At 39.1% G+C, this 23955-nt stretch overlaps 1 protein-coding gene across 2 annotated transcripts; it reads left to right on the top strand.

The window, feature by feature from the left end:
- Positions 1-825: 825 nt before the first annotated feature.
- trim33 (tripartite motif containing 33) lies at positions 826-23835 on the top strand. 2 transcript variants are annotated; one of them, XM_026367836.1, is made up of 20 exons: positions 826-1451; positions 6404-6522; positions 7435-7588; positions 7953-8082; positions 8674-8790; positions 8929-9043; positions 9338-9484; positions 10283-10400; positions 10641-10930; positions 12821-13015; positions 15996-16196; positions 17259-17391; positions 17526-17589; positions 18045-18198; positions 18458-18888; positions 19024-19132; positions 19215-19289; positions 20321-20473; positions 22315-22365; positions 23090-23835. In XM_026367836.1, the coding sequence occupies exons 1-20, from the start codon at positions 854-856 to the stop codon at positions 23309-23311; spliced, it is 3576 nt and encodes a 1191-aa protein (XP_026223621.1). In that variant the 5' UTR covers positions 826-853; the 3' UTR covers positions 23312-23835. The 2 variants fall into 2 exon arrangements, with proteins under 2 accessions (XP_026223621.1, XP_026223620.1); XM_026367835.1 differs by lacking the exon at positions 22315-22365 and having other exon boundaries at positions 827-1451.
- Positions 23836-23955: the final 120 nt, after the last annotated feature.

Raw genomic sequence — 23955 nt, 5'->3', positions numbered from 1 at the left:
CATTGGAATAAAAAAGAGGATTATACAAACCAACTGTAAACTCATTATTAAACATACAGCTTTTGAAAACTCATATTCCAGTTGAACTGCAATAACCTCATATGTGAACAAATAAAAATAGTTGATTAAAACAATCAGGTGCTGTAAACAGGTCTGTGCAGCTTTTTTCCTGACTTCTCCACAACTATGATAACATTTTATGAGAATCCTGGTGTAAGAAAAAATGATGAAGATTACAGGGAAAACAACAACATTTAACAAAATGAACACACCAGCCAAAGCAAAAAACAGAGAATCCTGAATACTGATGTGATATGATCTGTTTCTCAGATAAAAAGTCGATCAGTAGTTTAGGGCAGATATTAGTGCTGAGAAGAACAGAGTTCAGTAACAAAAAATCAGATGCAGGCCAGCTATGGTAATTACACAAAACCTCTAGCATACTCTTCTCATTTCTCTCTCTATGGTGTAGCGATGGAAGAAATTGTATTCAACTATATTATGATAGGCTATATAAAAGCAAATCGAATTTGCTTTAATAACATGACCATTTATTAACAGTGCTGTCAAAGCAAGCTGTATGGCATAACAGTGGTAAAATGTGCTAATTGTAAAAAGCACTACACTATACATTATACAGAACCATTACAAATTAAAATAAATATTTTACAGGAATATATAATACTATCATGGAATATTTTAATACACTGATACAAAATTTATCTATTGATTTATTTTTTTTCTATTTACAAGTATAGCCCAACACGGGTCTTGCTTGACGTCACGACGTAACGTACGTACTCCTGGTTCGAGGAGATACGCAGGACGTGCATCGGTTCAAAGAGGAAGGAAGATGGCGGATAACAAAGGCGACGAGGATATGGAACCGTCTACTAATTCGGACTCAGTGCCTTCAGTGCAAGATAATAAGCAACCAGAGACTAAAGATGCAGTAATAATCATAGAAGCGAACAGAAAGGATGGTGAAGAAACAGAGTCCAATGATAACGGTAACGAGGTATCTACACTCGGAGGGGACGTTAGCAGCAGCAGCAGCAGCGGCGGCGGCGGCGGCGGCGGCGGAGCTGTTGCTGCCGGAGGAGAAGCCAACGGTAATGTTAGCGCTGCTAACGCCGTCAGCCCGGCTGGGACGAGCAGCACCAATACGGAGCAAACGGTAGCTGAAACCCTGACCGCTGGAGATGCTCCTGCTGCCGGACCCACCACTGAAACGTCTCCCCCTCCTTCGGCTCCAGGGTCCACGCCGGTACCAGCTCCCATTAATTTACTGGATACGTGCGCAGTGTGTAAACAAAGTCTTCAGAGCCGAGACTGTGAACCAAAACTTCTGCCTTGTCTGCACTCTTTTTGTCTGAAATGTATACCGCAACCAGATAGACAAATAAGCGTTCAGGTGCCTGGACCACACGGGCAAACTGACACACACATAGGTGAGTGTTTTTTCGAGTAACTGGGAAGGTTGTGAGTCCCGTGCCCTGTCATCTGATGCGAGTTAGTATGAATTGTTGTCGTTCAACAGTTGGAGGGGTACACTTAGCTAGGATATGTGTGAGCTAAGGTGTTGATGTGAGAATGAACCACAAGGGAACTGAATTTTGGACCAAGTGAGCACAGAAGTCGACGACAGGTCTATCTGATGTTAAACACTCTCATCTCCATCAATGACCTATATTTGGTGCAGCTGTAAATCTCTTATTCAACCATAATACACAAACAAGTGATTAAAATGAAGCAAAGTGTCTAGTTTAGTTTTAACTGGGCTTAATTAAGCATGGTGCCCAAACCATTTGCAACAGAACTGACATTATGGTCTGTTAAACAGTAGCAATGCTATATTAATTTAACATATTTCAAATGGCATCTGGCATGTTCCTAAAGTTAACCTTCCAGATTTTCCCTTGCATGCAAACTGTAGTTTGGATCATTATGCTTTAAGCGAGATCTTTTAATACACATAAGCAGGTTATTAACTTGAAGACGTGAATGTGAAGGATCTTGATCAACACGGTGAGCTACTAGACAAACTGATAATGCACCACTGCATATTCAGCAACATCTAATAGTGAGAAATAGACATATTTAGTACATATTTCAAAATAATGTAATATACAAAAGTATTCATACTAGAAGTCATTATGATGCTAACATTTAACCAACATGGTTAGATGCAGTACCTGTCAAAAGTCTGGATACAACTCCTTTTCTACATTCCAGAATAATGCTGCAGACATCCAAACTATTACATAACACACACATGGGTTCATCTTCATCCCTCTCTTTCTTGGCCAGACAGCCCTTACATTGCTTTCTGATTTGTTTTGATGATGAGTCATTGTCATGATGGTTCCATACAAGTGATGGGATGGTGTGTTGCTGCAAAACATTGTGGTAGCCATGCTTGTTAAATGTGCTTTAAATTCTTCATATACCAACTGTGTCTCCATGCTTCACAATAGGTGTAGACACTATCTGCCATTTGTTACTTTAACTGTGTCTCACAGAAGCACCTTGTTCCATGTCTCCTGCCATTACCTGCTGCCTACGTGACATTTGGTCATTTGTTTATAATGGATCTTCATCTCATATTAGACAAAAGTACAGTGCCATCTGAAATAATTAATATTTATTTCAATATTTTTAAAATCTGGATTCAGGAATTTCTGTGCATTGGGTTGTTTTGGTCCATGTCACTGTGCGTAAAACCGGTCTGAAAGCCTGAGAGATCTTGTGGATGAAGTGTCCACATCTGCACACAGCTTTCTGCCTTCTGTGCATCAGCAAGCACTGAACTTCCAATCTATTTACCGACCTTATTACCGTCTGTTTGGGAATGTCCCAAATAAGACAGAACATGGTTCGAATTTATGACGGACAGTCAGATATCAGCTCATCATGTTAATGAATACACTGTAGAGTTAGTCTGGGCTCACACTTGCATATTGTGCTGCAGTGTGAAATTGTGTGACTTTAATGATTTCAGTAATGTTTATAGAAATATAAAGTGTATAAAAATCTGACATTCAGATGTTGTCCAGTGAGCAAACCACAGTTAGCCTATAAACCATAGCAGGGGCTTTATTTGAACTGCCAAAGAGGGACAGACTGAGCTTAAAAGAGGCTCAAGTGAGCAATGTGTGCGCACAGTTTAGTAATCTGTGGGCACGATTTAGTTTTTTCCTCCATGTCACCTCCTTGGCTACACAAAGAACATATTTTTCCCTGGTTTCTTCAGTTATCTATTTAATGGCCTTTCTCAGTGGTTTCTTTGCAACACTTTGACCATGAAGGTCTGATTCATGCAGTCTCATGCATGAGATGATGTGAGCTCTAATCTGTCGTGAATTCAGACTGAAGAAGTTACTTTAATGAGTAGTGAAGTGTTTCGAATTAACAAGAAAAAAATCCAGTTGCCATCACTCACCTTCTAGATAACCTCACCTGGTCGACTAGAATTACGGTGATGAAGATTCTTAATGAACTTACTTGTGTATCAAAGAGAAGAGAAAGACATGGTTTAAACATGGTAACTATCTCATGAAGCAGGTTCAGATATGACCAAAAGTGTGGAAAGCTACTTTGAAGTAGTCTAAAGTAGAAAACACATTTTGCTTTGTATAACACTTATTGAATATATTCATCCAATCAGGAATCTTTTGTAAGCGGATGCACAAGCTTGTCTTGCCAATATGTTTATTACCTCATAGCTCTTAAAGTAGTACAAAACCCACTCTCTGCCTAGCAGGCTCTATTACGGTGATATCTTTATGTATGGTTTGATTTGTCAGACACCTAGTAAAAGCCCCAAGAGTCAGACAACAATTCAGCTGGTGTAACACGAATTTCATTCTGAGAGCTTACTTAGAATGAATCAAAACAAGATGTCTCATCTGGTTCCTATTTCTGCTTATTTTGTACAGACTAGATTGAAAAGGTGTATTCACCTCTCATGAATCAATTTATATTTTGTCTATTTGAGTTTTGCGGCTGTCAGATGATATTTTCTAAAGCCACTCTCCTGATATACTAGCAGGTGTCAGGACCTATTTTATGTTCATTTGAACATCTGCACAAGAACATTTTTAGTGCACTGCATAACCTAAAAGTCTAACCACACAATTTATGTAAAACGGATCTGAGTGGCAGTCCACACAAAGTAAATGTTTAATTTCAGCTTCAGCAAATTGAATTTAAAAGTGTCTAATGGTTGACATCTCCTTTAGTACTTACAGCACCTGCAATAAAGCTTGATATAATTTTATTAGACCTAGTCTGAGAGCAGAGTTTTAATATCGTATGGTTTACTGGCTGTTTTTATGAATTACATTAGTATTGCTTTCTGGTCAGATTCAGTATCACATGGTTTGAATTGTATTTACAGAACTTCCTATCGCCACGGGTATTTGCTCTACAGCCAGATTTTGTTGTAACCAGGCTGGAGTTTGGAAGGTGGAGTCTCAGTTAACCTAATAATGTACTACACGGGATCTGGCACAGTCTTTCCCCACTACACTGCATAGTTTGTTAAAGCCCTAGCATGTCATATCATTGTCAAATCATGAACTAACCATTCCACTGCAAAACTAAAATTCTACAAAAAGTTTGCTATTAACTACATTGATAACATTGATTAACTTCACTTCACAAAAAGGACTAAAAATTAAGTCATTAAGTCAACACTTACCCAGGCTGCTAATTGATGTGTTAAACCCTGTGCTCTACGTGGGCCAGTGAAGGCTGGCTAAAAAGTTATCAGACGTTTTCAAACCTTTCACATGATACATGCTGCACATTATGTTAGATAAAGTACAAGCCAGGTGACTATGTTGAGTTCATAAACAACTTTCCTGGAACAACCTAAATGCTTCTTACTTCAAAAGTCATTTATGAATTCATGCAAATTCTCTACCTCTTCTTTATACTTGATGATGTAATGCCTGACTTATAATGGGACATATTGCTTATAGGTATTATATTGTTATGTTATATGTCCTGGAATATCCATAAATATTAGAATAAAAAAAAACTCATATCTTTGATGCAAATGTGAAAATAATTGCTAACAGTTATAAATTATTTGTTGCTGTACCAAAATCTGAACTTTTTATACCAATCTATATTTATTTATATTAAATCAGTTTATCGTAGGCAAATCTCCAAATGTACTTTGTGGTTTCCATATTGTTGTAATTAAATGAAAGAGAACTCTGACATCAAGCAAAGATTAAAGTGTTGATATCTGACAGATCAAGATAAGGGATTCTCTTTTTCTGTATGTCTGCAAAATGTTGTCTTGGTCACAATTTTAGCTTTGGTGAAACCTCACTCTGGTCTTTTACCCGTGGCATCTACTGTACATGTAGGATTTAAATAACAGCAGTGTTAATATTTCGCCAAGCAATAACATGATTAGGTCAAACCAACCTGTAATTGGGCACAAATGTGCCATAGTAGTCACGTTTCACCTTCATATTTTCTTATTTATACGGTAGGTAAACAGAACCCTAATCCTGTTTATATATGTGTGTATACATATATAAACATGTTTTTATTTGTGTGTATCTGTGGGGAGGGGGGGTGGTGTTAGTGGGGTGGGGGTTCAAAGTCACAGCTGTGTAGTACATTTGTGTTTCTATGGTTGTTTGTAGTTAGGGGTTGTGTGGGTTGCTCAACGTAATCCCAGTCCAGCTGCTTTCACAGCCAAGGGACCTGTGCAGCTGGAGCTTACACAAACCGGCTGTTTGCTGCTCAAGTCAGTGTAGACCGGCTCAAACTGGCTTAGACTGGTTTTTACCTCAACTGGCTGGTGAGGGGAGAATTTCTGGGTTTACCAGTTAGACGAGGGTCGACTAAAACATTAATATGAAGTTTTAATCTTATGCCTAATAATAGACTTGAGAAAATGAGGACTAAAGTTAATGCGCTGAACTAATTATTTGTTGTGGTGCGTGATTATAGCATTAATTTATCTAATTCCATTAACAAAGCCAACTAAAGTGATTAAGTGAAACAGTCCTCGTTTAGCTATGTGATTTAATATTCTAATAAAAATGCCAGGGATGACGAGATTGAATCTTCTGGAGACGAGCGCTAAATCAATTAGGCCCCATGAATAGCCAACGAATGTCCTGCTGTGCAAAGAATTTTTATCAACATAGATTTACCTAAAGGAAATTATGGAAATTAGCTGAGAGTATGCTGAACTCCTCATATTAATCCTCTTTTGTTTGAAGCAGCACAATTCTTAACTCGAGAGTTAACATAGACTCGATGGCTTTGTTTTCGTTTTTCTGCAGTCACCAATGAAACATCACTGTTTCACTTTTCAATTTTCTTTGACTCCTGTCTCCTCTCATGTTCTGACTCTTTTTTTCCCCCCCTCTAGTAAATGTTATGCGCTGTTCAGTGTGCCACCAGGACTACAAACAGAGTGACATTGTTGACAACTACTTTGTCAAAGATACTACGGAGGCCACCAGCACATCTGACGAAAAGACTGCACAGGTAAGTCCGACCAGTTGGTTTAATGGTGACTATGCTTTGTACAAATGTGCATCCACATCCGTGCTTGTAGGATCACCTCTGATGTCTGATGGTGGGAGTCTCGTCATAACCTTGACTTTCTGGTACTAGTCTCAGGAAGCTAATAAGTTTGCAGTGATTGGGTTTTTCAAGCAAGACACAAAGTTGGAATACATTTAGTCTGTTTTATTCATATGTTATTTGAATCTTCTTTGCACATCTCCTAACCATGCTGTCCCGTTTCTTCTTCCTATACTGTAACATAATCCCTCTTCAAAGCATCAGAGGTGGTATGGCTATGTACAGCCATACATACTGTATTTTTGTTTGTGAAAAACACAAAATAATGTATTGTATGATATTATCAATGCATATTCATGTTGCCAAGAGAAATTAAACTTGTTTAGATTTTGCTTGCACTAGCTTCTAGTATGTTTCTATTGTCTCTGTTTTTTGCTTGATGCAACCAGAGAGCTGCTAAACAGCAGTTCATTGTTTTACCAAACAATGACAATAAACGTCTGTTCTTTCTTCTCATGCCACCAGTAAATCCAAACTACACATCTCTTGCCTCAGACAAAAAATCTGTATTGTACTGCTAACTAATTATAGCACTGCAGTGATTAATTAGTTTAGGTTTTAATATAGATAGAATGTCAGTACCTGTGTACAATAAAATATAGGAGTTGAAATCATTGAACTGCTACTGTTAGTTCATTGTATGTGAGCACTTTCACATCCAACATTTATCTGTAATTGTCCCAATGTTCAGCAGATTGCTGTGCCAAGACAGCATCTTATGGTGACCTCAGCAGGCTTTTGCAGCAGCAGATTCTACAGAGGTGTTGAAAAAGTTACACTTTTTAAAATGCTTATTGGTTTTGTCTTCTCAAGGTGTGCACAAGTTGCGAGGACAATGCAGGAACCATAGGCTTTTGTGTGGAGTGTGGAGAATGGCTATGTAAGACTTGTGTGGAGGCACATCAGAGGGTCAAAATTACCAAGGACCACAAGATTCGCACAAAGGAGGATGCTGATGCTGCCTCTGGTAAGATGGGTGACCCTCAAGGTGAAGGACCAACCATTGTTTAGTGAAGCCAAAACTGTAAAAACCTCAGTAAAACACACCCTGGTTGCAGAGTGAATGTGGTACTGATAAGCTGTTGCCATAGTAACAGCACTGCAGATTCTGGTTGCTTAAATGGTACCTTTAGCTGTTGAGGCCACACATGCATTTTCTGTCTTGTCTGCAAACTTGTTTAACCTACAAAAATAATGACTGGGTCTTAAAACTTGTTTTTGTTGCAATTTATTTTTGCTCTTTTGTTCTTTCTGTCACATGGTTGTATGAGTAATTTGCCTCTCTATTTTATGTCAACATCAGTGTTATCTTCCCTCCTGCATGTCTATAGAGGCTGTTGGTACCGGACAGAGGCCTGTTTTCTGTCCTATTCACAAACAGGAGCCACTAAAACTTTTCTGTGAGACCTGTGACACTTTGACCTGTAGAGACTGCCAGCTGCTGGAGCACAAGGAACACAGGTAGCTCAACATACAAACAACTATTTTAGTATCAACTTATGAAAATAACACAGGAGGGGATTACAATGAGAGACATTTGTCCCCTACTCTTGTGGTATTTCATTTTCAGAGAGTTACAGAACAACAAAACATCAAAAGTGGGACAAAGTTAGGGTTAGGAGAGGGTGTTAATAAAGGTAAATCCATCTGGCAGGCTGTCTCATGTCCTTGTGCTATGCTTGTTTACTGCTCTCACAAGTGCATTTGTTATCAAATCATTAAATGATCACCCCATAAGGAAATAAGCGATGCAACTTAATTTGTCAGTTGGTTTAATTAACCGATAAATTCATTGGTAAATGATAACAGAAGTTGGCCAAACTTGTGTGTGAATCTGGAATCATTGTCGACTTACATCTTATAAGGTAAATGGAATCTACCTGGTAGGATAGAAAATGAACACAGCAAGGTGTTTTTGAACTTTAGCAATAATAGCATCTTTTTTCAGAAAACATAATTTAATTATTAATATTTTTTTTATCCATTTTTGTTTTTGTGTAGCACAATTAGTAAAATCATGCTTATTCAGAGACTTTGTGTGTCTGCTCTCAGGTACCAGTTCCTGGAGGAAGCTTTTCAGAACCAGAAAGGCATCATTGAGACCACCATGGCCAAGCTACAGGAAAAGAAAAACTATGTCCATTACTCTGTCTCTCAGGTGCAAAGCAGGTGCGAATCTTTCATGTCTAAATTTTTATCCTGTGCTTCTCATTGACTCTGTTTCTGTATGTTAAAAGTACTACTTTATAGGCTGACAGATGCAATCAGCATTGGTACTGGTGACTGTATTGCTGTTTTCTCATCCAGGTTAAAAGAGCTGAATGAGACACATAGGAAGGTGGAGCATGAGATCAAAATTGCAGTATTTACTCTTATAAATGAGATCAACAAGAAGGGCAAGTCCCTGCTGCAGCAGTTGGAGGTAAGAGAATTGTAATGAAGGTCAAAAATCACTGATACATGAAAAGCTAGTGTATACTGACAATCCCTCATTTAATAGACCCACTATATTATATACAGTATCTTTAGACACTCTGTATTACACTTTGTTTGCTGTCATGTATTAGTGACTGCTGCAATAACCCAAATCCCCACTGAGACCATTACATTTTCTTCTAATAAGATTTAGTTTGGGCGAGTCTCATTTATTTAACTGCGGTGTCCAGATTCTTTCAGTAGCAATCCTTTAACCAAAATAATCTCCTTTTCTGTTTAGAGTGTGACGAAAGAGCGGAGTATGAGACTAGTGGCTCAACATAAGGATACCACCCAGCTGGCTCAACAGATCCACCATGTGCTCAACTTCTGCCAATGGGCCATCACTACTGGCAGCAGCACAGCACTGCTCTACAGCAAGAGACTGGTATGTTTCCTGCGAGTCTCAGATGTTCATCAGTTGAAGAAGCTAAAGCAGGCAGTGTACTTTATGTCAAAAAAAATGTAACTTCTTACAATAATTTGTAACCAAAGAATCACTGTATCTGGCTTAATATAGACTACAAATTGTTGCTGAACATGAGAAGATCTATGCTTATTGAATTCCTGTTTTGAGGAATTGAAGTAGTAGTGTCTGAAGCTCTGGAAGTTTTGCTAGCACAAACTAACTGACTAGTTGGGAGTCATAGACATTTAAACTAAAGTAGTTCAGTGATTAACACCTTGATTCCTTTGAGACCATCTTTAGACCAACAGCCCATAGGATAGTGTCCATTTTTCAGTTAAAGTTTAAATGTCTGAGACTCCCCCCAGTTAGTCAGAACTGATGATGCCTTTTGAACGAGAGGGGAAACTTCTTTAAGGTCTTAAAGAAAGTCCTGTTGCTAATGAGCAGCACCTTTGGACTTGTACTCTGTAAAGCAATTCAGCAGCAGTTTAAGAAAAGAATATTTTGTTTGAAATATACATCACCTTTGGCCCAGTGTTTTCTAGGTGTATTGATTGACAGTTGCAGAAACACCCACATTATGTGGATCTTTCATCTGTTTTTGGGAGACTTCTGCCATGTGGATTTGTAATCTTACCACAAAACAGTGGGCTAACCAGATAAATTAGATGAGTGAGATAACTAAGGCCATGCTGACAAATGCATTATTTGTTGCTTTGATACAGCAGAGCAACTTAGTAACCAAATAACATTTTCTGTTCACATACTTGCTATTAGATCCTCTTCCAGCTTCGCCAGCTCTTCAAGGCTAGGTTGGAACCAGCGCCACAGGCCAATGGAGTTGTGCGCTTCTTCTGTGACCCCACCTTTTGGGCCAAAAATGTGGTGAATCTAGGTGAGACAGGTCTCTTCAGCCCTCTTCAGCCAATTCTACTTTTCAAATATTAAGAGAAATGTATGTTTTTTCAACTGATATTAATTTATTGATTACTATGACCAGATGAAGTATTAGTTTACTGTATAATGACAATTAAAAAAAACAAAACTAAGCAATAAACAGTTAAATGTTCCCTTACCAGATCATGTGCAATTCTATAAATTATGTTTCCTGTAATCTTCCTTCTTCTGATGGTAGGTAGTTTGGTAATTGAGAAGCCACCTCCTTCGGCACAACCACCCACTGTGATGGTAGGAGGGCCGCCTCTTTCACCAGGGCAAGGTCATCCTGGTAAACACCCAGGACAGATTAACCTGGCCCAGCTTCGGCTGCAGCACATGCAGCAGGCAGCCTACGCTCAGCAGAAACAGCAGCAACAGCAGCAGCAGCAGCAGCACCAGCAGCAGATTCAACAACAGATGCGCATTGCCTCCCAAATGTCCCAGCAGCACCCCAGACAGGCAGGTCCACCGATGGTTCAGCAGCAGGTATGTAAAACCTTGTGTACCTTGAAATCAAGGTGCCATCGTGAAACAGTGGCAGAAGATAGTATTTTTAAATGAGTGATAAATTGGAAATTCAAGTCTTGCACCACACTTTCAACTTGTGTGGATAATCTCCAACCTCTCTTCTCAGCTCCTAAATTATAACTGACTGACCATCCCATGTTCAGGAGTGCTGAGAGGAAGTTGTGCCAGTGCAAGGCTCAGAGCCTGCTGGCAACATCTTCTCACAGCGTCACAAAGGCAAAAAAAGTGACACCAGGAGGCTTTTCTCCTCTACCCCCCTCCCTCTCCACCTCTCTCACTGCTGATGACTTTGCCACTTTTTTTACCAATAAGATGGCAGCCATCAGCTCCCAGTTCTCTTTTTTTGAACAGAGACATATTACCAAACTCATCTAACAGCATGTCTCTCACCTCGTCTGAGGGCACCTTTCCCACCTCATTTAAGTAGGCCCAGATCATCCCACTCCTTTAAAAAAAGAAACAACTCTTGACCCCTTCCTTCTGGAGAATTTATAGACCTGTTTCTCTTCTTCCATTCCTGGCCAAGACCTTTGAAGGAGCTGTCTTCAATCAACTGACTGACTTCTTTTCTAGGAATGACCTCCTTGATGTCAACCAGTCCAGCTTCAACAGTGGTCACTCCATAGAAACAGCGCTCCTGAAGGTCGTGAAGTCCCTGCAGGCTTCAAAAGCTATGGCTCAACTTCTATCTTAATTATACTTGATCTATCTGCAGCCTTTGACACAGTCAACCACCAGATCCTCCTTTTTACACTTTCTCATTTGGGCACCGCTGTTACAGCCCTGGCCTGGCTTAAGTCCTACTTGTCTGGACATACCTTCAAGGTATCTTGGCAGGGGCCTCAGTTCTTGATCCTCTACTCCATCTATACTACATCTAGGTTCCAACATCTAGTTGCATGGATTTTCCTATCATTGCTATGTTGACGACACACAGCTCTTCCTGTCATTTCCACCGAATGACTCCACTGTCTCACTACAAATCTCTGCATGCCTCGCAGACATTGCTGCCTGGATGAGAGATACAAGAGAGAGGCATCTTTAGTTTAACATCTCAGTTAAAGTTCTTGTCTTCTGAGCTAGCCCTATAATAAAACATGAAATCAGCATCAACCTTTTGGACTATACAACACAACTTATTGTGCAGGCTCTGGTCATATCTCGGCTTCACTACTGCAGTGTCTTACTGACAGATGACCCAAAATCCAGCAGCATGTCTCATTGTTTGATAGTCAAAAACAACACGCTACACCATTTTTCAGATCTCTGCACTGGCTTCCTGTAGCTGCCAGCATTAGGTGTAAAGCCCTGACCTTTGCCTAGTTGTCAACTCAACAGCACTGGCTTACCTTAACTCCCTCATCCTAGTCTGCAATCCCTCATGATCACTGCACTCTTTAAGCGAACAATGTCTTGTGGTCCCCTCACCTCTTCTCACCTCAGAAGATCCCAGGCAAAAGGGGGATCATTCCACAATGGTGGAACGATCCTACCCACCTCTGTACGCTCAGCTGCCTCACTCTCCCCCCCTTTTATTTTTATTTATTTTTTTGTCAAAAACTAATAAAATACCCCATGAAACTGAAACGGCTCTTTCTAGAACACTTTACTTTAGAGTTAGTCTCCTTGCTTTGTATGTCACTTTGGATAAAGCATCTGCCTAATAACCAAATGTAAAGACTTTCATTTGTTTACTGCTGCCCAACAAATCAATAAATTGCAGTGGCTTATTAGTATTAATTATATAATTTTGTCCCTTTGTTTGCATGATCCTTGTTATGTTTATTTAATTATTCTTAGTTTTTTGTTTTTTACACACTGTTTGATTGTCCATATGATTTTGACCAGCCTCCTAGGCTGATCAGTATGCAGCCTTTGCCAAGAGGGCCTGGGGGTATGAACGGTGGGCCAGGTCCACCCATGTACACATCCTCCCACCACATGCGCCTCCCAGGTCCACCACAGGGCCGAATGCCCACGGCCCAGCCAAGACTTAATGGACAGCAGTATTCTCCTATGATGCAGCCTCAGCTACAAAGACAGGTCAGTGCAAACACTTTGAATTCACTCAAAGGAAATAACGTAATAATGTTACACTGCCCACCAAAAGAAAAAATAATCGCACTATAATATTTCTTTGAACCACCTTTAGCTTTGATTACGGCACACATTTATTGCATCGTTTCGATAAACTTCTGCAATGTCACACTTATTCCTGTCCAAAATTATGGGAGAGTCAGACCGCTGTCTTCATTAGCACATCCCATAGATTCTCAATAGGGGTTAAGGTCTGGATTCTATGGTGGCTAAACCATGTGTGAGCCCGATAAATCCTGGCATTGTCATTTTGGAATATGCCAGTGTCATCAGGGAAGAAAACATTGATGGAATAACTTGGCCATTCCGTATATTCAGGTACTCAGCTGACCTCATTCTTTGGGCGCATAATGTTGCTGAACCTAGACCTGATCATCAAATTAGATGTGATCTATCCATCACTTTTGAACAGAGTAAATCTGGACTCATCAGACCATATGACATTCCCCCATTGCCCCAGAGTCCAATTGTTATGCTCCCTAGCAAATTAAATCCTTTTTTTTCCAGCTGAAACATAAACATCCATGCAGTAATTATCCAATGGGAGGCTCCTACCTATTTGCTTAGCTAAATGAAGGTGGGGACTTTTTTTTTTTGGACGGGCAGTGCATTTTACAGCATATTTTGACTGGTTGACATTTAAAGTTTTTACTTTTTTATGTCTGTAACGCCTGTTGTTGCTGTACATGTCGGATAATCGGTCTTAAAAGGTGTGTTTAACCCAGTCAGTTCTTGTACATTGCTCAAAGAAATTAAAGGAACACTTTGAAAACATGAGATGATATGAAAGGATGCCACATCATTTGATGGAAATTAAAATGATCAATCTACAGAAGGCAGAATTGAAAGACGATAAGACAATGGATGATGGGGGGTATCTCCCCCCATATCTGGTCGAAGACATCACTGAGCTCCCAGACAGATTAAACTTGGCAGGAGTGGATGGACTAAAACATAATGTCCCAGAGGTGTTCTATTGGATTTAGGTCAGGCGAGTGTAGGGGTCAGTCAATGGTATGAATTCCTTCATTCTCCAGGAACTGCCAGCGTAACTTCCTTAGCTCACTGGAATCTTCTCTGTGCTCTTGATACTGTGCTGGGAGACACGGCAAACCTTTTGAAAATGGTACGTACTGATGTGACATCCTGGAGGAGTTAGACTGTCTGTTCAACCTCTGTAGGGTCTAGGTATTGCCTCGTGCTACCAGTAGTGACACTGACCCTACCCAAATGCAAAACTAGTGGAAAAACTATCAGAAAAGATGAGGAGAGAGAAAATGACAGTGGCCTCCACCTCAAAAACCTAAACCTGTTTTGGAGGTCATCTCATTGTTCAAATTTTGTTAATTTAAACACCAAAGCAGCTGAAACTGATTAACAACCCTCTCTGCTAGTTAACTAACCAGGTTAATATCCACATTTAGCTGACTTGATGCTAAACTGTGATTAAAGTGTTCCTTTATTTTTTTGAGCAGTGTATATAGCATTTGCAGTATAGATACACAAGGTGAGGCTGGTCTAAAGCATCCAAAGATTGTGAAAAATAATAATATACAGTAATAGTATATTGCTTATTTATAATTCTCTATTTAATGCACCTAATGTAAAAGTGGATACTAAAATACCAAAGTATGTTTACTAACAGACAGTAAAGCTTTATTTGCTGCTTTATTTTATGTAAGTGGACATAATCTTTTATAAATGTGTAGTCGTACTGTATTTGCATGAATGGTTTGATGGCACAACTGTTATCTTAACCTGTCACAGTACAGAGTTTATTAAAATTGTCAATATGTAAATGATATAAATCAGATATCTCATTTGTTTGAAAATGATTTTCACCAAATAAATTTAAAATACTCAACTGACAATACATTTCAGATTACTCCCTAGCAGAAACCTACCATAATTCCAATGATTCCAAATTAAACACTGAAACAAAACTGGAGAATTAAACAATGACACACATTACATTATGTTTTAGAAACTAGTCTGTGTGAAGGTTGCAATCATTCAAATGAAAATGCAAACTGCTGTGTCTGGGCAAAAATTTTAACCAAATTCAAATTTAAATGCAAAAGTCCAGTTTGCATTTTCCTTGTCATGTTTAGGTAGAATATTGTATGCCAATTTAAAAGTGAAGTCCATTTCACCTTCAGTTTCCATCTAATTATGACAGCGTTCTACTTGGAAGTGTACACAAAAGTGTGACTAGGAATTATATTTTTAGTTTGAGTGGCAATAGCACACTTTTTACATTGCATTGTTTTATTTTTGTGCACACAAATGGCAATTAAAATTTAAATGTGAATAAATAAAATACTGGTTTTCCTAAACGTCCGCACTCAAGATGCTGATGATCCAACTAATCCAACAGTTGTTTAATTTTTAAAAGACCTGTTTCACAAGTATTCTGAGAAGGATGCAAATGTGCCATTTCTATTCAGTTCTGCTTAACACTTCCTCACCAATGTATCTATTTTTATAAAGCTGATTATTCACTAAAGTTGTAAAATGTACAGTATGAAGATGTACATTTACTGCTGCATGTAAGACTAGGTAAGAGAAACCTCCACTATATCCAGCCCCTTTTTCTTTTTGTCCAGATTTCTATAGAATCTGAGATGAGCCACCAAAGGTTTCGTTTCTTACTACAATCAGGGGTTTGGCACCTTTTTCCTACTTTGTCATTTGTGTGTCTTGTGCCGCATGAATTGTCCCCCAAATGCATGATCATGCAACAGTGTGGTTATACAACAAAGATATAAGTATATATATTTTATTTAAATAAAACTCAGTGAGTGACATGCCTCATTGTTCCTGTCCTTCCCTTTTTTACTTCCTTTTTTGACTTCCTTTCTGTTATTGCTCACTTGTATCCTACAATCTTTTCACCTTCTATCCCTTCCTATCTTTTTCTGTGCAGCATTCCAACCCAGGGCATGCAGGCCCTTTCCCAGTGGCATCCCTCCATAATGCAAACCCCACAAGTCCCACCAGTGCCAGTATGGCTGGAGCCCATGCACACCGTGGCCCTGCCAGCCCCATCATAGGCCCCATCGAGCTTATTCCGTCCGTCACTAATCCTGAGAACCTGCCCAGCTTACCTGAGATCCCACCCATTCAGGTGCGCGCATTCTAATGTCTGTTTCTGGAATCTTAACCTGCCACTGTTTGTATTTTGGCAGCCAAAACCTTAAAATGACAAATTTAATATTAACAGTAAATCTGGAAGTTGAATGTAAGTATATCAATTAAAAAAGTATTAATGTTAAGACAATTTTCATATATATGTAATATAAATATGAGAGTAGTACTTGTGGTTTATAAACCCATAAGAGGTTTTTCTGTATAAACACAATCATATATTCATGCAAGTCCTAAAACTAGATAAAAGGAACCCAGTTAAACCAATGTGACAAAATTGACAAATTTTCTTTTATTTACTGTAGAAATGTATATAATTTTAAATATGTCAAAAGTAAAACTATGTGCACCCAGGCCTTCAGTGACTTGTGTGACCCCTATTTTACAACAAGAACTCAAACTAAACATCTCTTGTAACTGTGTCAGCCCTGCACATCAGCTTGGAGGGATTTTAGTCCATTCCTCCTCACAGAACACCTTTAACTCATGGATCCTGGTTGGCTTCCTTACAATGCTTCAGGTTCTTCCGCCGTATTTCCATAGGATTAAGGTCATTTTAATGTAGTTAAAGTTACAGTATGTAAGCTTCTTGAAGTCTTTCCTAGTAGAAACACACATTTATATGATCTTAATGTGGAGAGGTGTTGTTGAAACCTCCCACAAAGTCAGGCTCACCGAAGAGATATTTGCTTAAAGAAGTTTCTGAGGGAGGCCCTTTGTAACCCTTTCCAGACTGGTGAGCATCAACAACTCTTCATCCACTAAGGCCTTCAGAAGTCTTCATTGTTTGAACCATGACACACATGACACACACAAAGATGTAAGATTGGATAATTTTCCACAATTAATTATTTAATTGGTGAACTTTCATGATTGGGTCCCTTTTTACCTAGTGTTAGGACTGAGTCGTCAGATTTACCTCATCCCAATCTTTCAAATACCTGTCTGCCAGCTGGTCATGTTTCTTTGATTGAGAATCTCTAATTTGTTTCTAATCCCTATCAATACATTCCATACTGCTATGCTTTTCTGGCATCGTTAGCTGGAGGATGCAGGTTCCAGCAACCTTGGGCACCTCCTCTCTCGCTACATCACAGCCAGCACGCAGCATCAGCTGGGCTCAGTGGACATGAACCCTTCACCTGGACTGTCCACACACTCACCTGGATCTTCAGGTACATACATATTCAGAAAGAGAGCCTCTCATTCATATTTAACAGAGCTTTCTTTTTAAGTTTTTTTTTCTTCAAATGAATGAGTTCTGGCTTTCTGATTACTGTTGCTGTATAATCTGTTACCTGTCTCACAGGTCTGTCAAATGCCCATACGCCAGCACGACCTTCGAGCACATCCAGCACAGGCAGCAGAGGCAGGTAATTGGTTCAATTCCCAGGTCCTTCTAGTTACCTGTCGAGGTGACACAATAGCACCGATATGTACTGTCTGGCAGCTTTCCAAGCAGACATTGTATGTCATTGTTATTCACTTGTATGTCGCTTTGGATAAAAGTGCCTGCCAAATGACTAAATGTAAAAATGTAAATAAAATATTCAGGAGAAAAATAGTCAATGAAAGAATGTGAATAACACTCAACCTGCTCAATAGAGATGTTTGGCAGATTATAGATATTTAAAAATAAGTCTGAGCACTAAGCACTCTCATTTGTCACACCACTATCACTAAAAATCCTTTTACAGTTTGAGTTTGCCATGAATAATTCAGACTTGCTGAACTATGAGTGGAGTTATTGTTAGTATTTAATTTTGTTGATGTAAATGAGTTAAAACTGCATTCATTTTCTCTTGTTTAATTTCTTTTGTTTTTTAAGCTGTAGCTCTGCAGGAAGAACAGGAACAGGTAGTGGAACTGCAGTGGAGCAGGTGAGGGTGAAGCAGGAGCCTGGTACAGAGGATAGCTACAGCTGTCCAGCTTCTTCTCTGAAGACAGAACATGGCAAAGATGCTGGGAGAAGTGCCTGCATGGTATGAATTTAGGTCTTTATCCATCAGTCGTAAGTCACAGGGTCTGCAACTGGTTATCTGTACTTCTTTGTGCTTAAATGATTCAGCTTACCCCGTTTTGTTTTGATCATTTTTTAGCTACTCATCACTCCTCAGAATGCATGAGTGACTTGTATATTTAAACAGACGCTATCAATCTTGTATAACATGGAAAAATTATAAAGATTACATGCATGTGAAAATGTGTTAATGTCTTTTGTTTGTTTTTTTTTTAACCCAGATGAGCAGTCCTGAGAACAGCCCACTCCCTGTATTAGGGGTTGTATCTACAGGTCAAGATGCCCTCAAGGCTCTAGGAGAGCGCATCAAAACAGAACCCAAGTCTGAGACGCCTTGTTCTGGACTTAATGGCTCCAATGCAGCCACGTCGTGTTCTTCTAGTACCGCTATGACTTCCACTACCTTGTTGTCCACTGCGAATAGCAGCAGCACAGCAGACCCTCCACTAACAAATGGAAATGTAGACAAAGGAACGGAGGCCAAAGAGAAGGGAGCGTCTGCTGGAACGGGTAATCCTGGTGGTAAAGAGGACGACCCCAATGAAGACTGGTGTGCTGTTTGTATCAACGGTGGTGACCTGTTATGCTGTGACCGCTGTCCAAAAGTGTTTCACATGAAATGCCATGTACCTACCATAAAGATATTTCCAAAGTAAGTGGTCAGCAGTTTTACTGCTCTTTTATGCTGCCACAGCACTCTTGTAAAACTTGCACACCTACTGGTTTAAAGATGTTAAAACAATGTCCAGTGTGATTTAGATTTTTTTTTTATGTTTGTGTGTTTCAGGGGAGATTTTCTCTGCACATTTTGCCGTAGTCTGGCCAGTCCTGAGATAGAGTATTGTGATGACAGCAAGATCAAAGGAGATCAGGGTCTGAGTCCTGAGGACCAAAGGGTCAGTACCTCCACCACACCCTAACGGGACCTGTTTTTGATTAGTACTAAGCAGCTAATTCTCTTTCTTCCCCTTTTTTCAGAGATGTGAACGTCTCCTGTTGTACATCTTCTGTCATGAGCTCAGCGTGGGATTTAGGGAACCTGTTCCTAGCTCTGTAAGTGTACAGAACATGCAAATCCATAGACAGACATAGTTAAACTATCTAAACTACCTGCTGGCAGATTTTTCTTTTGAGCACAGCTGACCAATAAAATTACGTTATTTTTTAAGTAGGTATAATTTTTTAAGTAGGTATCATTGCCGCAAAGCAAAATGTTTTTTACTTGTTGTGAAATCAACTTAATGTTTGGTTGAAATTTTAATTTAGTTAAAAAATGTAATTGCAAAGAAAGGACAGCTATGCACCAGAAAACTTGGCAGACCAATTTGTGTGCTGATAATTTCTCAATTTTATTGCATTATTTTTTGTAGAATTATTCTTCTGTGATTAATTATTGATTTGTTAGCTCTGGCTGTACAAATAAAATAATTTCATACAGCCTGCATGTTGGCAAAGCAAAGGAAACACTTGGTCGATATCAGTACAGTATTTACATTTTCACACATATATGCTGTGCATATTTGTCAAAAATAAATTCTAACCCTAACCCACAGCTCATGCTTGAAACCCTTGTTCCTGATTCCTTGCCCAAAAATATCAAATTCTCAAAAACAATGTCACTACAAACCACATCAGTTTAACTCAAGGAGGCACAATAGCAAGCAATAGTACATTTTGTTTCCAGAATGCTAAACCTTATAGGATATTTATTAGTATGTGGTTTAGGTAAATTACTTCAGGAGAAGGACTACAAACAGCCCCAATAAAGACTTGATGTAATAACACAGCGTGTAAAAAGATGTCTGCTTAATTCTCTGGTCAGGCCTCTCCGTATCACAAAATTACTGTAATGTACACCAGTATATATTATTCTTATCATGAGGAGCATCATACTGGAAGTCATGATGCTCCTCAGCTGTGTACCCTGCACAGCTGTTTAGGGGCCTTGATACTCTCTCATTTTTATTTGACTAGTCACCAGCTGTCTCACCCCCAGTGAAATTTAATATCCAAGGTTCTGCCTGCCTGTGGGGTCAAGACAAATAGAAGCATTCTGTTTTCTGACTCAATTTTGTTTAATCTAGGTGCCGAACTACTACAAGATTATCAAGCAACCCATGGACCTGAAGAAGGTGAAGAAGAAGCTGCAGTTACGGAGCTCCCACCACTACCAGTCCACCCAGGATTTTGTGTCAGATATGCGCCTGGTCTTCAAAAACTGTGCAAAGTACAATGAGGTGAGCAGCATGAGTCTTGAGCCTGCTTTGGAGAATGGCATCTGCTTATGAGTGCATGTAGACAAGGGTTAGACTGGTATGAGAATAAATGATAACCATGTGTATACATTAGGTGGTAAATGAATAATTAATTGACAACAGCGCAATTGAACAAAGCAATCAGACAATAAAACATTTAAAACATTTTGTATTTATTTGCTTTACAGTTGGCAAGCCAATATATTAGTCTAACCTTAATGTAAATACTTCCCTGTATTAGAAAAGAACGTGGAATGTGGTGCTTACAGCCTGCATTGTGCACACAGTGTTGTACATTTACTAACACTGGCTGGTGGAGGATGAAGTGTAAAGGTGTCACTCTTCACACTGCCTGCAGGAGCACTGTTTGAACCCTGTTAACATTGCCAGCATCACAGTGATCTTAGCACAATCACCAGCTTTTTTTGTGTGGTTTGTGTTTCACCTCATCTTTGGGCAGATTCTTTTTTTCTGGGAATGATGTACTACTACGTGTATTGGATATTGTAATTTTTGTTAATTCTACATTCATTATACTGTACTATGCAATCTGTCTTTATGGGAAGCTACATACACAGTTTGCATACCACATAGAATATGCTTGTGTATTATATCTTTGAACCACATGAGGTAGTTTCTACTTTACGAAGAGGGTATACACCTGTGAACATCCAAACATCACTTATTGTAGCTATCACTGATTGTAAAGGCTCTGACTGAAACTGAAATTAACAGCAAGCACAGTCCTCATTTGAAATGGATGTGGGCAATGCTCAGTATTTCTCAGTGTAGTCCATTTAGATTGTATGAATGAATAAAATAACAAAAACCATTACAGGGGAACAGCAACATTATGATGTGCAGAGTCACCACCTTGATTTAACTAAGGACATAGGAAAGAGCCTCATAGTGTTTAATTACTGCATCGATGATTATTTTTCAGCTGGCAACAAGTTATTTAACCCTGGGTTACTGGGTTAAAAACAGTCCAACACATTATAAAAAACTGGAATGATAGTGGGGAACCATCATTTTCCAGGAAGAAATGTGGTCGGAAGAAATCTTGAATGATCGTGATTGGTGGTCACTTCAACATTTAGTAAAATCTAATTGTAGGAAAACAACAGTGGAACTCACGGCTATGTTGAATAGTGAAAGTAAGAGCATTTCCACACACACAATGCGAAGGGAACTCAATGGATTGGGACTGAACAGCACTGCAGCCTTAAGAAAACCACTTGTCAGTGACGATAATTTGAAAAAAAAGGCTTCAGTTTCTCGGGGAGCATAAAGATCAGACTCTAGAGCAATGGAAGAAGGTCATCTGGTCTGATGAGTCCAGATTTAGCCTGTTTGAAAGTAATGAACCCACAAATATAAAGCATCAATTAAGAAATACCATAATGTTAAATATCAATACAAATGCTGTAAAGACAGAATTCTTACTGATTCACACAATTAACATTTCGAACCTTAAATAATTATTTATTAATATAATTAATACATTATGGCTTTACGCATGACTGGTGAAGAAACATAACTTACATAAAACAGGAAATGTTCATTTTAGATTGTGATAAATAAAATATGCTGTAGGAAATTGAGTTTTATAGATTTAAAAGCTCTGGACAAACCTGTGCGACCATATGGACCTTTACTTGCTGTTAATTTCAACTTGGTGATATTTATCTTGTAGCCTTCTAGCACAGTGGGCCGTAAACAGATTTCTGATCTGTTATTATCTAACCTGCTTGTGCTGTGAACTCTTTTCTTCCCCCTTGCTGCTTCACTGTCTTTGTTGTAATGTTATTGCCCCTTTTTAGATGTCTCGAATAATCCAGGTTTATGATGAGGAGAAACAGATTAATACACAGGTAAGCCGTTTCAAATAGAGCACAGATGTCCTGTCCCCTCCCACTGAGGCTCCAGGAAATGTGTTTGACCTTCAATTTAAATTTGAGAATTGAAGAGCTGTAGACTCGGGCGGTTGTACAGTTTCGAAATGTGATAGGTAAACATAAAAAGGCTGAAGATGGATTCAGTTTCTTTCCATTTGTAATGTTAAAGTCAAGGTGGTAAAATCAGTACAATATATGAAACATATATTTGTTTTGTATTTACTGTGGAAAACATAATTATCTTACTGGTCTAAGAGACATTTAAGTGAGTATATCTCCAAAAGTATAATGTTACTCTCACAGAGTAGTTTATCCTAGTTTGTTTTTCTTTACATCTACAGCTTTTTTGTGTCGGTGGAAATAAGAATTCTGTTCTTATAAAGATTTTCAGCAACCTTTAAAAATGCAGATTTTTTACCTGGAGGTATTTACTTAACTCTGGATTGTGGGACTGCCTCATGGAGCCACAGTAGGACGGGGCAGCAGGATATCTCTGCTCTGTACACCAAGGTTGAGCTGAGGCCACCCTGTCACCAAGAGTCTTAACCAGATCTAATTTTTCTCCTTTCTCCTCTTCCTCCTCTTCCCTGCTTCAACCCATTCATTCCTCGCGCTCAATGGTTCTCTGACACCTGCTTCTCCCATATCACTCTTCGTCTTCTTCTTCTCCCACCCCCTCCTCCTCGTCCTCCTCTGGCAGGTGGGATCAGAGATGGCCATATCCGGCAAGGCGGTGAGTCTGTACTTTGAGGAAAAGCTGCAGGAGATGTTTCCAGGGCAGAGCTTCCCTGAAGCACCTGAACCCAAGTCCCCAAGCGAGAAGGAAAAGGAGGACGATGACACAGACGACTCTGAAGAGGACTTCATACAGCCCAGACGCAAACGATTAAAAACAGATGAGAAAGTGCTCCATATCAAATGAGAACCAACCACAAAAGAAACGAGAGAAGTGGAAAAACTGTCTTCCTCACATCCCACTCCTTTGTTTCAGGCAGCACACTAAAAGGACAAGATTCGCTGTATAAACTGCTTGATTTATCTCATTCTTGCCTTGGAAAATTTGTGAACTACATAAGAAATCTGCCTCCCAGAACTCTTGAGAACAGAAACATAGAAGAGCTGCATTACCTCCTTATGTCACGGACACTCAAAAAGTGGGTTGAACAGATTTTGAAGTAGGACTTATTTTGGAGTGGTTGACTTGATGATTGGTAATTTCTTTTTATCCATTATCATTTGTAGATTTGTTGTGACAATTGCTTTATAAAACATTTTAATTTCCACTTCTGTTCAATGTATAATATCTATACTTTGACATGGAACCTACCAAGTATTTGTATGACTTTGTGAAAGCGTTATGTACATAAGAGAATCTAGCCCACTGAAGGTATTCCTACAGTATAGATGTTTGGGTGAGTCATCAATAAAACCTGTTCTTGAAGTATATCAGAGATGGTGTGTGATCTGGAGCAGGCTTGAGGTTCACAGGAAGTTCAACATTTCTGCCTTGTGGAGGTTATATACTGTATATTTATACAATTTACCAGCAGCAGTGATTTCCACAGT

The sequence above is a fragment of the Anabas testudineus genome, chromosome 7 (assembly GCF_900324465.2).
Source record: "Anabas testudineus chromosome 7, fAnaTes1.2, whole genome shotgun sequence".
Taxonomy (NCBI): domain Eukaryota; kingdom Metazoa; phylum Chordata; class Actinopteri; order Anabantiformes; family Anabantidae; genus Anabas; species Anabas testudineus.
This window is presented reverse-complemented; position numbering and strand designations above follow the sequence as displayed.